Consider the following 13,300-nt stretch of genomic DNA (forward strand, 5'->3'; position numbering starts at 1 on the left):
GAGGAGGAGATTGGGAAAGAGAGGGCGAATAAAATGGCAAGGGTGAAGTGGGGGAGAGGAAAACGAGAGGCAAATGGCAAATAATGTAATGTGAGAGATAGGGATTGCGATGGGTACTTGGTATTGTTGACTTGCTTGCGTAAGCCTCCCCGGCAATGGCGCCAGAAATTCTTCTTGCTACCTCTTGAGCACTGCGTTGGATTCCCCCGAAGAGGAGAGGATGATGCAGCAAAGTAGCGTAAGTATTTCCCTCAGTTTTTGAGAACCAAGGTATCAATCCAGTAGGAGACCACGCACAAGTCCCTCGTACCTACACAAAACGATAACAACTCGCAACCAACACTTAGGGGTTGTCAATCCCTTCACGGTCACTTACGAGAGTGAGATCTGATAGATAATAGTTTTGGTATTTTTGATAGATAGATGCAAAGTAAAAAGGTAAAAGGCAAAGTAAAAATAAAGCAAGTAAATAAAGTGATAGAGATTGATATGATGAGAATAGACCCGGGGCCATAGGTTTCACTAGTGGCTTCTCTCGAGAGCATAAGTATTCTACGGTGGGTGAACAAATTACTGTTGAGCAATTGACAGAATTGAGCATAGTTATGAGTATATCTAGGCAATGATCATGTATATAGGCATCACGTCCAAGACAAGTAGATCGAAATGATTCTGCATCTACTACTATTACTCCACTCATCGACCGCTATCCAGCATGCATCTGGAGTATTAAGTAAAAACAGAGTAACGCTTTAAGCAAGATGACATGATGTAGAGGGATAAATTCATGCAATATGATAAAAATCCCATCTTGTTATCCTCGATGGCAACAATACAATACGTGCCTTGCAACCCTTTCTGTCACTAGGTAAGGACACTGCAAGATTGAACCCAAAGCTAAGCACTTCTCCCATTGCAAGAATTACCAATCTAGTTGGCCAAACCAAAAAGGATAATTCGAAGAGACTTGCAAAGATAACTCAATCATACATAAAAGAATTTAGAGAAGAATCAAATATTTTCCATAGATAATACTGGATCATAAACCCACAATTCATCGGTCTCAACAAACACACCGCAAAAGAAAGATTACATCGAATAGATCTCCACAAGAGAGGGGGAGAACATTGTATTGAGATCCAAAAAGAGAGAAGAAGCCATATAGCTACTAGCTATCGACCTGAAGGTCTGAAGTAAACTACTCACACTTCATCGAAGGGGCTATGTTGATGATGTAGAAGCCCTCCGTGGTGGATGCCCCCTCCGGCGGAGCTCCGGAACAGGCCCCAAGATGGGATCTAGTGGATACAGAAAGTTGCGGTGGTGGAATTAGGTTTTTAGCTCCTGTTCTGATCGTTCGAGGATACTTAGGTATATATAGGAGGAAGGAGTACGTCGGTGGAGCGTCGAGGGGCCCACAAGGTAGGGGGGCGCCCAGGGGGGCGCGCCCTCCACCCTCGTGACCGCCTCTGGCACTTCTTGGAGTAGGGTCCAAGTCTCCTGGATCACGTTCGGTTGGAAAATCACGACCTTCATTCCGTTTGGACTCCGTTTGATATTCTGTTTCTTCGAAATACTGAAAAAGGCAAAAAACAACAATTCTGGGCTGGGCCTCCGGTTAATAGGTTAGTCCCAGAAGTAATATAAAAGTGGAAAATAAATCCCAATATAGTCCAAAACAGTAGATAAAGTAGCATGGAGCAATCAAAAATTATAGATACGTTGGAGACGTATCACATCCTGGTCGTTGACTCGGTGGAGGAGGCCGGCTTGATCAGAGGGGCCATGTCCGGGACTAGGCTCCGCCGGGCTGGTATTGGGAGGTGCTACCTTCTGGGGGGCGTAGGTTGGTGAGGAGCCAGCCCGTTGTTGACCCGATCCTTATTTGGCGGCGGTCACGTGGGCCAGTGATGGTGCCAAGGCTTCCGAACACCGCAGAAGTGGTACGTCACCGTGTCAGCGAGGAGGACAAGAACATCCGTTGCTACATGGTTGCGTTGGAGGGCAGGTTCGACAATACCTGGCAGGTTCTTCAGGGGTCTCACTGGAGCTATGATCCTGTGATGGTTCCTTCTTTTTGGGTGTCCACTGCCTGCGACGATACCCGTCGGGCGCCACAGTTCTAGCTGTATTAGCGATGCTATGTATGATAGTATTCGAGGAGTATTACTAGTGATAATATTCGACGATGTACGGACACAAGAGATGATGTACTTTTGCTTATAATTGAATGCATGCTAATTTGAATACTACTTTATTTTACGATTTGGTTTTGCTTATTGAATGCTCAAATTGGAAAAGTACTCCTATTTTGAATGCTAAAATTGGAGAGCACTATACAGAAATCTAGGAGCCCCCTCCATCATCCGCGCCGTCGTCCCCGTCACCGACCCCCCTCCGACCTCGAGGTGAGACCAGCCAAATCTCCATGTCAATATGAGTCCTATAATATGAGTCCTCGGGTTGACTTTAAGTCTGTCGATTCTCCACCTATATGAGAGGACGAAGAATCCCGACTGTTGTCGTGGGGGTAGCTTCTCCTTCGTTCCCGTGTGCTAGACACAATGTGTAATGCAAACGGGAACGGAAGGAGGAGCTACCATCACCGACGGTCGCAAATGTCATAGAGGAATCAGTGAGGGAGAGTCTCCAACTGTCGGGGATATACCCCGCGGTATGACCCGGCCGGAGTCGTAACCCGGCCGGGACTTGTTAAACCGGCGGATGGTAAAACGGCGGACAATTAAGGCAGACAGTTAAGACAGATGGCTAAAGGCAGACGGTAAACTGGCGAGTGTTAAACCGGCAGAGTTACGACAGATGGTAGCACCGGCAGGTGTTAAGTCAATCATAATCCGGAAGACAATGTTAAACCGGCAGACAACGTTAAACCGGCAGACAATGTTAAACCGGCAGACGTTAAGAAGCCCAGGAAGGGAAGTCAAAATAGTTTAAGTCTTAGTCCGAGATGGACTCTACATGTAACCCGCCCCTTTAACTTATATAAGGAGGGGCAGGGCTCCCCAAAGACGGAGAGGAAAGAAACAATCTCTAGGGCTAGACACAACTAGAGGAGAGCCGGTTTACGGCGACTCCCTCGTGATGATAATGAGATATAGCCTCAAACAGCATGTAGGGTTATTATCGGATGATGTTTCCCGGGGTCCGAAGTTGTCTAAATCTTTGTCTTGTGTTGCGTCTCTCGATTCCGCTCAACCCCTCTCAAGCTACCACATAGATGCGTTGGCCTCGCCACTAAATCCTGACACTAAGGACATCTGACGTGTTAATTCCACGACAGTTGGCGCCCACCATGAGGCTCGCGCATGGTGGTGTTGAGTTCTTGAAGGGATTTTTTTCAGGGATCGAGAGGTTGCAAGTTTCTGAATGAAGAAGCGCCGGTTTCAAAGGATCGGCATGTGCTTTGAGTTTATCAGTTCAGCTTTGTGATCTGTGAGGTAGCAATGGTAAACCGCCGCCTTCGCTTGGCCTCGCCTCGAGACGATTGGGCACCATCGACACCTCTACGAGAAGACTCCGGGTAGTTCCCGTGGCCTCAGATTGTTTCCAAGTCATCTTTGTTCTGGGTTGTCTCCGAGCTGTTTCCAAAAACCACCAGGGCCGTCTGCCATCTGACCGAACCGCCGAAAAGCAACATCGACTCGGCCATGTCTTCTCAACCATATACAACTTCAAATCCCGGGTGGATTAAATATTGTGGTTACATGCTACTACCACATCAGAACAGTCCAAAGGAAAAAGGAGACGATCGGCCAGGAAGGAGTGTTATTTAACAAAATACTACTGGTACTTGATTTGGATAGTACTACTGGAGTACAGGATCACATGGGCAAATCGTGAGATGGTTTCGTCAAGTCTCCATGATGTAGCGGACTTGGACGTGGATTAATCAAATGACTACAACCCGGACTCCTCCGTAGAAGCCGGGTTGTCTCGCCTCCGCCTGCTCGTGGCCTGTCCTCACCGCCCGTTCATCGGAACGTCGGCCACCGCATTGAGCTACTGACCGTCGAGCCCTGCGAGCTGCTGTCCGCCTCAAGCCTCTATTGCCGCAAGTTGCTTCTTCATCCTCAAGCCGGCCTTGCCCCTTTTTTGCCACTTCAAGCCGCCGCCGGACCGGTGCTGAGCTGCCCCGGACCTCTGCGGTCTCCTCCTCCGTCGTCTCGCCATGCCGGGTCGCTGCCGTCATGACCAAGCATGTACCACAAACCGTCCTCCGTCCGAGCTGCTGCGGCGCGGCCTCGTCACACGTATCCCGCGAGTCGCCGACGCCCGTTGTTTGCTTCTGCCTGGAACCGCCGTGAGCAGTCGCGGTTTCCTCGAGTTGCCTGCCGTTTGCAAGCCACCGGTTGTTTCTACCTCCACAGCTGCAGGCCAACCCGGCTACCTCTGCTCGTCGGTTCAACCTGCTATTACTTAAACCGACCCGCCTCGTCGCTGTTAGAATTGTGTCGAATATTATTGTACAAGCTAGGTTACAGTTGGACTTGGTTTTGGACTGTGTGTAGACAGGGTAGGAGTTGTGTCCTAATAGGACACCTGTATCCTAGGCCTCTCATATATATCAGGGGGTAGACACACGATGTAACATATGCCAACATAATAGCACCGGAACGCAAGGAAAGCCGGAGGCATGTGCCGGTGTCCAGGGCGACCGGGTGCGGTATTGTAGCGGTGTCATGGGAAGGAGCGCCCATAGTCAGGCCCCGGGGATGTAGCCATATCGGTGAACCTCGTTAACAAATCTTGGTGTTGTGCTTGTGTGATTGCTTGGTCCTCGGATGATCGACAGTGGCCTCGGATTTATTCTAACAAGTGGTATCATGAGCAAGGTTCGAAGAGGCTGTGAAAGTTGATTTAGAGGAGGAAGAACGTATCAACGGACCTGCGTGCAAAGGGATCGCAGCCGTGGGAGCGGAGTGTATCCAGGAGGCAGCGATGAAGTGTTCGCGGTTGTTGTAGTTCTTCAAGAAGCAATCGGGATTGGCAGCAGGTGGCATCGGTGAGTTGCATCAGCGGGCGGCTAGATCGGATCGATAGGCAGGCGGCGAAAGCATCAGGCGAGACGCGGCGATTGATCAGGTGCATCAATCGGGCGAGCATACATAAATCCCGGCGAGGTCGGATCGAGCTGGCGACCTATCGAGGTATCGATCGACTCGGTCTCACGAGATCGATGCGGTGAAGGAACGTCGAGAAGTCGGCCCAGTCCGAGTCTTGGCGAGAGGGATGGATCAAGGCTCGGTCGGTTGGGCACCTGCAGCAGGAAGCTGCCTAGGCCAGGCGTGGCCCGCAGGTGGTGCTGGAGGCCGTGCGAAAGCAGGCAAGCGGCTGCAGGGGCCCAGGGCCCAGGAGGCTGTTTGGCAGGCTGAGGCGTGCGCTAGCGATCGCGGATCGTGGTTACCAGGGGCTGGAGCGTACAGAACCGAGCGAAGCCATGCAATGAGGATTTGTTGAGAAGAAAAAAAAGTTTTGGAGCAAGTCCCCGATGTGTAGACCTGTGTCCATGAGCATCACGGTGTGGATCAAAGTTATTTGTTCTTGTGTGCTAAACATACACGGAAGGCTACTAGGAAAAGGGAAAAGTTCTGAAGAAAAGGGTCCACGCATACACGTAGAAGCTGTGAGCAGACCAAGGCAAGAAAATTAATTTCTGCAGAGGACCACTATGGTCAAGATTGCATGAGGTTTGTTTTTTCTGGTGTCAAGTTTGCTGGAAGTATTTGGAGCGTGTGCAACAAGGACCGCAACACACACATAAGGCTTGGAGGAGCCTAGAGTGCGACGAGGCAAGATCATGCAAACGCAGGGCGTCAAAGCAAGGCACGAACATGTGCAGGCGGACACGACGCAGGGTGAAGCATGATCGCAGTCGGATAAGTTCGGCTAGGTCGGACTGGACTGTCTGACGGATCGACGGGGATGTCGGTCAAAGTAGAAGACGGCGGTGATTTTGGCAACGACGACATAGGAGCGTGATGCTGATGGTGGCCGAATTCTGGGGCGTGGAAACACGTGGTGCAGGCTTGAGGGCATGTGCGGCTTCAACAAACTATTGCGCAGGGTTGATTCAAGACGGTGCACATGAGAGCTTGGAGTTGACAGGGCGCGGGAGGGTGACACGTACAACCACCATGGAGTCATGTTGAAGGTGGAGCTGGAGTCCGGCGGAAGACTTCACTCTGAGCTGATGGAGGGGCTACGGCGTAAGAATTCGGAGAGTCGAAGCCTATTTCAGCGGGATAGCGAGAGACATGTGGATCGGACTGGGTACTAGTGGTCTGATGGAGATGTGATACTCGGCATCGGTCGGTGATGATCGGTGGTTCTCTGCAGTGGGGGTTGAGGCAGTGTGGGCTAGCTACCCGAGAGACTCGACCAGGACAGCAGAGGCTCGACGCGATGACAGCGGCGAGGCATGCGGTAAGCACGGGACACAGCGACGGGCCAAGGCACTGATGGTCAGACATGTGGTCAGACAAACTGTGCCGGGGGTGCTGAAGCAGTGTTGATGAGTACCGGATTCAAGTTGGTGACTGGGCATATCGGTGCTAGTTGATGGACAGGAGTTGACCGTGGAGAATCTGAGAAAGTGGCGGAAAGTCTGAAATTGTCAAAAGCTGAGAGAGTACATGGCCGTATATTCTGTGGTGTTCAGTGCACATGGCAAAGTGCGGATGACAAGTACAGAATGAGGCGGAGTGCTATAGCTGTGGGACATGTCAGAGACTATCTGGGAAAAAGGATGAGACAACTGTGAATTTGACTCGGGGTGAGACAGGGCGACGGTGAAATTCCTTCAAGTTTCAGACAAACGGTCAAGAAAGAGCGGTAATGTTGAGTTCGGCTAACTCTTATATGTGGCGTCCAATACGTGAGTTGTTCACTTTCACGCAGACAGTGGTCGGTGTGTGATGGCGTTGAACGGATTCTCCGGAAGTTGGGAGCACGGACTAGAGTAACAAGGAGCTTAATTTTGCTCGAGTGTTGACTGTGGTCAAGAAAAGGAGGGACTATAAGTTGCAGGTGGAGTCACATGGAGTCTGGGAGTAGCAGCGGTGCTCATGGCGTATCTCAAGTCCAATGTACAAGGAGGTTCGATGCATGGATGAATTCAAGGTGGTGAAGAATATTCGCCAACGTGAAGTTTGTTAGAATTGTGTCAAATATTATTGTACAAGGTAGGTTACAGTTGGACTTGATTTTATTCTAACAGCCGCTCGCCTCCAGGCCGTCGAGGCCACGCCTGAGCCGCCGTGGCCACGCCTGAGCCGGCATAACTGCGGCCTGTTCCGCTCCACTCCAGCTGGTTTCTGCGCTTTCTCTACATCACCCCGTGGTGTTCCACCTCCGCTCTAAACCGCCATCGCCTCGCCAAATCGCCTCGTCAAATCAGCCGCGAGTCGCCGCCCTGGCTGCGCCGCCTCTCCAACCCGGGCTGCCGTGCAGCCCCGACCTGCCGGTGCCTCGCCCCAATGGCCTAGCTTCAGTGCTGAACCGCCCAGACACGAGCGGTGCTCCGCTTCTACCACCGCGGCCTAGCTTCAGTCGTTGATGCCAGCTGTGTTTCAGCCAGCGCCGGGTCACCATCACCGTTCTAAACCGCCGCAGCTTCACTCCCGTACGCATCAACTGCGCCCAATTTGCACCTGCTCCGTGCTTGCGGCCCTGACCGTTTCCTATGCCGCTATGCCGATCACCGGCTCCGCTTCCCGTGCATCAGTTGACCCGCCGAGCGATCCAAGGCTCCGCTTTTAGTCGCGGCTGCAACGAACCGTCTTCATCTCGGCCTTCTGACCTGCGCGCCTTCGCCTCCGCTCTGACCCGCTCCGACTCGGCCTCTTGTGCGCCTACTGAGTCGCCGCGACAGCGGGCTGCCAGCCGCGTCCGCCAGCGCTGGCTGCTGTGAGATGGTCGTCCCCGGGTCGCTGCTCTAGCCGCGCAGCCTTCTTGCATCTTGGCTCTAACCTGCTGGTATTGCTGAGCCGCCCTTACACCCGATGGCCCGCTTGACGCACACGCGCCCTATGTACTGCTTTTCTGACGCACTAAATTCGTTCTATCAATATTGAGATGAGCATGTGGGGACGAGACAGACCAAGGGATATGGAGCATTCTCGTTTAAAGTACTCCCTCCAGATCACTCACTAGAGGCTGGGGCGTGCCCTTAGCGCGCCTCCTGAGCAAACCTGTGCGCACAAATCCTGCCGTTAGAGTTTTGAACGTTCGTATGCAACCCAGATGAGCGCCAGATGTCAAAAAAGAAAGAATATACTTAATAGAACTACATCAATAGAATCTTGTTGGATTTACAAAGGATTAAGCTCATTGACAACCATGCACTTAAATTTAAAATCTCTATAGAACATCATTCACAACTTTTTCACCAGGGTGAGAGGAGCATTCGAGGCTTTTCTAATCAATGATTATAACTTTCCTACAAAACATGCTACGAAAGCCTTAACTTCTTTGTGAGAGCTTCAAAAAATGAGAGACTCATGGAAGGCTTAGTTTGGTCTTGCGGTCTGCATCTTTGCCACAAAACTTCTTTTGCTTTATTTACAATAGGAACTGCAAAAGAAAAATATCAAGCACATCATCACCGTTGCTCGAGAAGCATACTTTAAGTATTAAACATGCCAAAATTGCTGGAGGTACAGTCATACTAAATACACAAAAATCAATGCTCAGGAAGCACAACAAAACATATAAAAATCTTTGGAGGTACAGCCTGAGTTAATTCACAAAAACCAATGCTCAAGAAGCATAACTGAACATACCAAAATCTATAGAGGTAAGACCTAAATGAATCCACAGAACACCACCAAAGTTCAAACACGCGCCTAGGACTACTAAGCAAAAATATTTGCAAATGTGAATTTTCATGGAACATGCCAAAAGATAATACCTAGAAGTATTTGGCTGCTCATCATCTTCTTCCATAGGTGTTGAAGTACAATAGCCATATGGGAATGGTGAAAAATATGGTCCATTTCTTGCATCCCCACCAATATATTCATCACCTGGTGATCAATAAGTGATACCCGCTTCTTTGTCAGAACGTTATCTTCAGTACCAAGAACATTTCCAGCATTTGAAGGAACAATCTCTTGAAATCTGCAAAAGACGGAAAAAATTGTTAAAGGACATACCTTAAGAGCACGGTTCTCAAATTCAGTTTCAACATTATGAAGATCTTAGTCCATAGTGAAAATTAGACATGCAAAAAGCAATTACTTCATCTACAGCAAGACACAATGTGTAACCTTTGATAACAAAACTACAGGTTTTATCATTATATATCTGATTCACCTCATGAATACCTGCATTTAGTCATACAGAGGACAAATTAATCAACACATGCGGACAAATTAATCAACACATGGGGTATGCTGGTAACGGAGAGTAATAAACATGGTGACTACGCATGTGTCGATCAACCATCCCGAGTCTCCTGACATGCATGTTAAAGATTATTGTTACCATCTTGTATCCATAAGATGGAATAAAGCTTATTCAGTTTGAATTCTGATTTCTCGCAAAAAAAAAGTTTGAATTCTGATTTCTATTTTTTTATCATGCAAACTACCACTACATACACCAAAGAGCTTTTTTGCATACAAGACGCATGCAAGATCACAAGCATACATTCTATGTGTAAGTAGGTTGCACGCCATTTCCATGTGTCACTCTTTGTGCTTCACGAGTCCCTGCCATTCAAAAGCGGCAATCCGATAAGGCTTTGCAATCACTAATTTGAAATCTACAAGGTGACAAAATTGTTCACGTATTTGCACAACAACCAGAGAGTACAATAAAAGTAGAAGTTCTTTCCCTGGAATCAAAAAGTTTGATCTCTTGTAGGTCCTTAATGGAGATGAATTTTCTTGAAGGGCATCCCACCGGTCACTTGGCATTCTTAGCCACTATGTATGCATCGTACTGCCCCTCATATCCCGGACTTGACCATGTCGTATGAAGGTGACTCTGAACACAGACCATAAGAAACAAGGCTTGCAAACAAAAAGCATGAAAAGCAAAGTTTGAATCTGGAGTTCAAATCCATAAGCCTTCTAGCCATAAAGTGTCAACTGCTACTGCTATCCGACCACTACTATTCAAACCATGGACACTATACCATACAAAAAGTTGCTCCCAGCCAAACCTATCGTTACTCCAATATCAAGTTTCTTCACTCACAAAAAGTCAACCCTGCTGCACAACAATCTGACTAAAAGCCCACGTCAATAGAAGAACATCGAATTGCAGACTTCAGCATGCAGCCGTGGCAATTCTGGGATTGTTGCTGCTGCTACTGACGAAGGGACACCACTCCCAGATGAAGTATCAGCAAACTCCTCAAGTTTTATGAACGAACATGAATATGACATTTTTGCATCTTCTCTCAACCACTAGTAGAAAAACACCTAATAGTCCCGGTTCGTGAGGGCCTTTAGTCCCGGTTCATGAACCGGGACTAATGGGCCGTTACTAATACCTCCACCCATTAGTCCCGGTTCAAACAAGAACCGGGACTAATGTGCCTCCACGTGGCTCTGTGCGCCGAGCCCAGTCAGGGGGCCTTTGGTCCCGGTTGGTGGCACCAACCGGGACTAAAAGTCCATGTTTTTTTTTTGGAAAGTGGCTGCTTTAGGAGTTTTGGGGGTTATTTTTAGGTTGTTATATTAGCTAGCTAATAGAGAGAAGTGTCCTCTCTTATATCTTCGTCCTTGGTTTACCAACGCTGCTGCTATATATGTTCATTTTACCCACTGATATAATAACTCATGCATGCTCGCATACATCAGCATATATAATAACAAGTACTCGTCCTACTAATCATGCATCATCATACAACTTCTACTCGTTATTAATAATAAGTCATACGATCATCATCCTCATAGTCATCGAACCCAACCCTACATAATTGTTCTTAACACATGATCATCAGTATCAGATAGGACCTAAACACCCTTAAGGTAAAATAGCATAAAACAATATAGACCCTGACTCTCCATTATGAAGAATGGCGATCATCCTGTCTCCAATTTTTGCCCTTCGCCGAATGTTGCTTCCAAGAAGCTCCTTACGACTGTCCATACATTTTTTCCATTCTTTGATTGTCATGTCTCCACTTCTTTTAGAAACCCGGTATGGACAGTTGAGATTCGTAGGAAGACCTGGTTGTATGTTCAAAACATGAAGGCTACCGTGTGTATATATCAGATGAGGCACACAATCATTCGGGATTATCTGTTGAAAAACATAGTAATAACTTCGTAGTTAGCAATGATATGATGTATTAGTTTTAGAAGTGTGCAAAAAGATGCACGAATGTCGTAATAGTAAAAAATCTTACCAGGGTATCTCCATGGTAGTTATCGTAGTTCAACACATGCACTAGTGACACGGACCATAATGTTGAGGAGTTCGATTGTAGACATTGTAATTCTCAAGATCAGTACAAAATGCGACCAGATGATTTTTCTCTTGATAAGTTAGTTCGGAGCCTTCGGTGTAGTAGGTTCTGTCTACCATCTTCCGCACATTTTTGAAGAATGAAAATAAGCTATCAATGGAGAATAAGTTGTCAACTATTTTGAAATAAACAATATAAATTACTTAATAACTATGTTAAGCTCACATGGCGGAAGAATTGGAGGTGTATCCACAAGGACGAAAATCATAGGTCTCTCTTGCTCGATTGTAGGATCACCAAGATCCATGGTAACAAGCATACTCTCATCAAAACCATACATCTTGCAAAGTGCTTCCCAATTTTTGCAACCAAAATGGGTTACACTCTCAGCATTGTACAACTTTACTTGAAAATCCACACCATGATGGGTACTTAGGATAATTTTTTTGGTTTCAAAACTTTCATGGTCTTCAAAACCCATCCTCTCCAAGACATAGCGTCTTGCAAAGCATGGGATAAGCTAGTCGAATTGAAAAAGAAGAAAAATATAGTCATGATTAAAATAGTTGAAGTCATGAGTAATTACGAAAAAAACTATTATCGTCAGTTGCGTACCGTATGAACATCGAAGGTCTCCTCGAGCTTAATGCTGAAGCGACGATCTTCGTCCAGCACAATGAACCTGTCGCAGATACCTCGGTCGTCGTGGTACCAGTCGCACTCCCCCGGGCGGTTTTCGTCGTCCGATGAGTACGACATTTCCGGCCTACGTTCATAATTCAAATATTAAACTAGATCATTATTATTAATCACGGGTTGACTATCGATGATCGATGTACGTAGCTCCTCCTTTCATTCCCGAATGCATTATTATATCAAATTGTCTCGCACACGGGAATGAAGGAGAACTTATCCAATATGAGCATTCAATAAGCAAAACCAAATCATAAAATAAGAAAAACCAAATCATAAAATAAAGTATAGTATTCAAATTAGCATGCATTCAATAATTATAAGCAAAAGTACATCATCTCTTGGTGTCCGTACATCGTCGAATATTATCACTAATACAACTAGAACCGTAGCGCCCGACGGGTATCGACGCGGGCGGTGGACACCCAAATATAAGGAACCATCACAGGATCATAGCTCCAGTGAGATCCCTGAAGAACCTGTCAGTTATTGTCGAACCTGCCCTCCAATGCAACCATGTAGCGACGGACGTGCTCGTCCTCCTCGCTGACACGATGACGTACCACCTCTGCGGTGTCCGGATGCCTCACCACCGTCACTGGCCCACGCGACCGCCACCAAACAAGGATCGGGTCAACAACGGGCTGCCTCCTCACCAACCTACGTCCCCCGGAAGGTAGCACCTCCCAATACCAGCCCGGCGGAGCCCGGTCCCGAACATGGCCCTGACCAAGCAGGCCTCCACCGCCGAGTCGACGACGACGAGGATGCGGGATAGGCATCGCCGATGTCGATGCGGGAACTACTTCTATATATAGTTAAATAGAAGTAGTTTTATTAATTAAATCAATTATCTAGTTCAACTACTAAGCACTTACTATAAATAAATAAGTAGTACTTACTAAAAACAAACTACTTCTATATATAGTAAAATAAATTAGTTTATTAAATCAACTAGCTAGATCAACTATATATAAACTACTTCTTATTTTTTTCCTTTTTCTAAATACTATGAACAAAAAAATCATTAAAATTCTATGAACAAAATTAATTACTACACATCTAATCTAACAAAAAAATCTAATCTAACAAAAAAATTTATGAACTACATATCTAAATTACTAGACATCTAAACTAACAAAAAAAATCTAATTAATCTAACAAAAA

General features: G+C 47.0%; 1 protein-coding gene across 2 annotated transcripts in view; it reads right to left on the bottom strand.

Annotated features, from left to right (window-relative positions):
- Positions 1 to 8,195: 8,195 nt before the first annotated feature.
- The window catches only part of LOC119312199, an 8,774-nt gene continuing 3,669 nt past the window's right edge, over positions 8,196 to 13,300 (bottom strand). Inside the window, exons 3-5 of one of the 2 annotated variants that reach the window (XR_005151267.1) lie at positions 9,670 to 9,731; positions 8,930 to 9,138; positions 8,196 to 8,592 (exon numbers count right to left, since the gene is read on the bottom strand). Coding sequence is in view for 1 of the 2 variants with exons in the window: in XM_037587936.1 (XP_037443833.1) it covers positions 8,471 to 8,592; positions 8,930 to 9,138; positions 9,670 to 9,704 (366 nt within the window). In the remaining variant the exon portion in view is untranslated. Of the gene's footprint in view, positions 8,593 to 8,929; positions 9,139 to 9,669; positions 10,426 to 13,300 lie in introns of those variants that run through there. The other variant, XM_037587936.1, reaches the window with a different exon arrangement.

This window comes from Triticum dicoccoides, chromosome 5B, assembly GCF_002162155.2.
Source record: "Triticum dicoccoides isolate Atlit2015 ecotype Zavitan chromosome 5B, WEW_v2.0, whole genome shotgun sequence".
NCBI classification, from domain to species: domain Eukaryota; kingdom Viridiplantae; phylum Streptophyta; class Magnoliopsida; order Poales; family Poaceae; genus Triticum; species Triticum dicoccoides.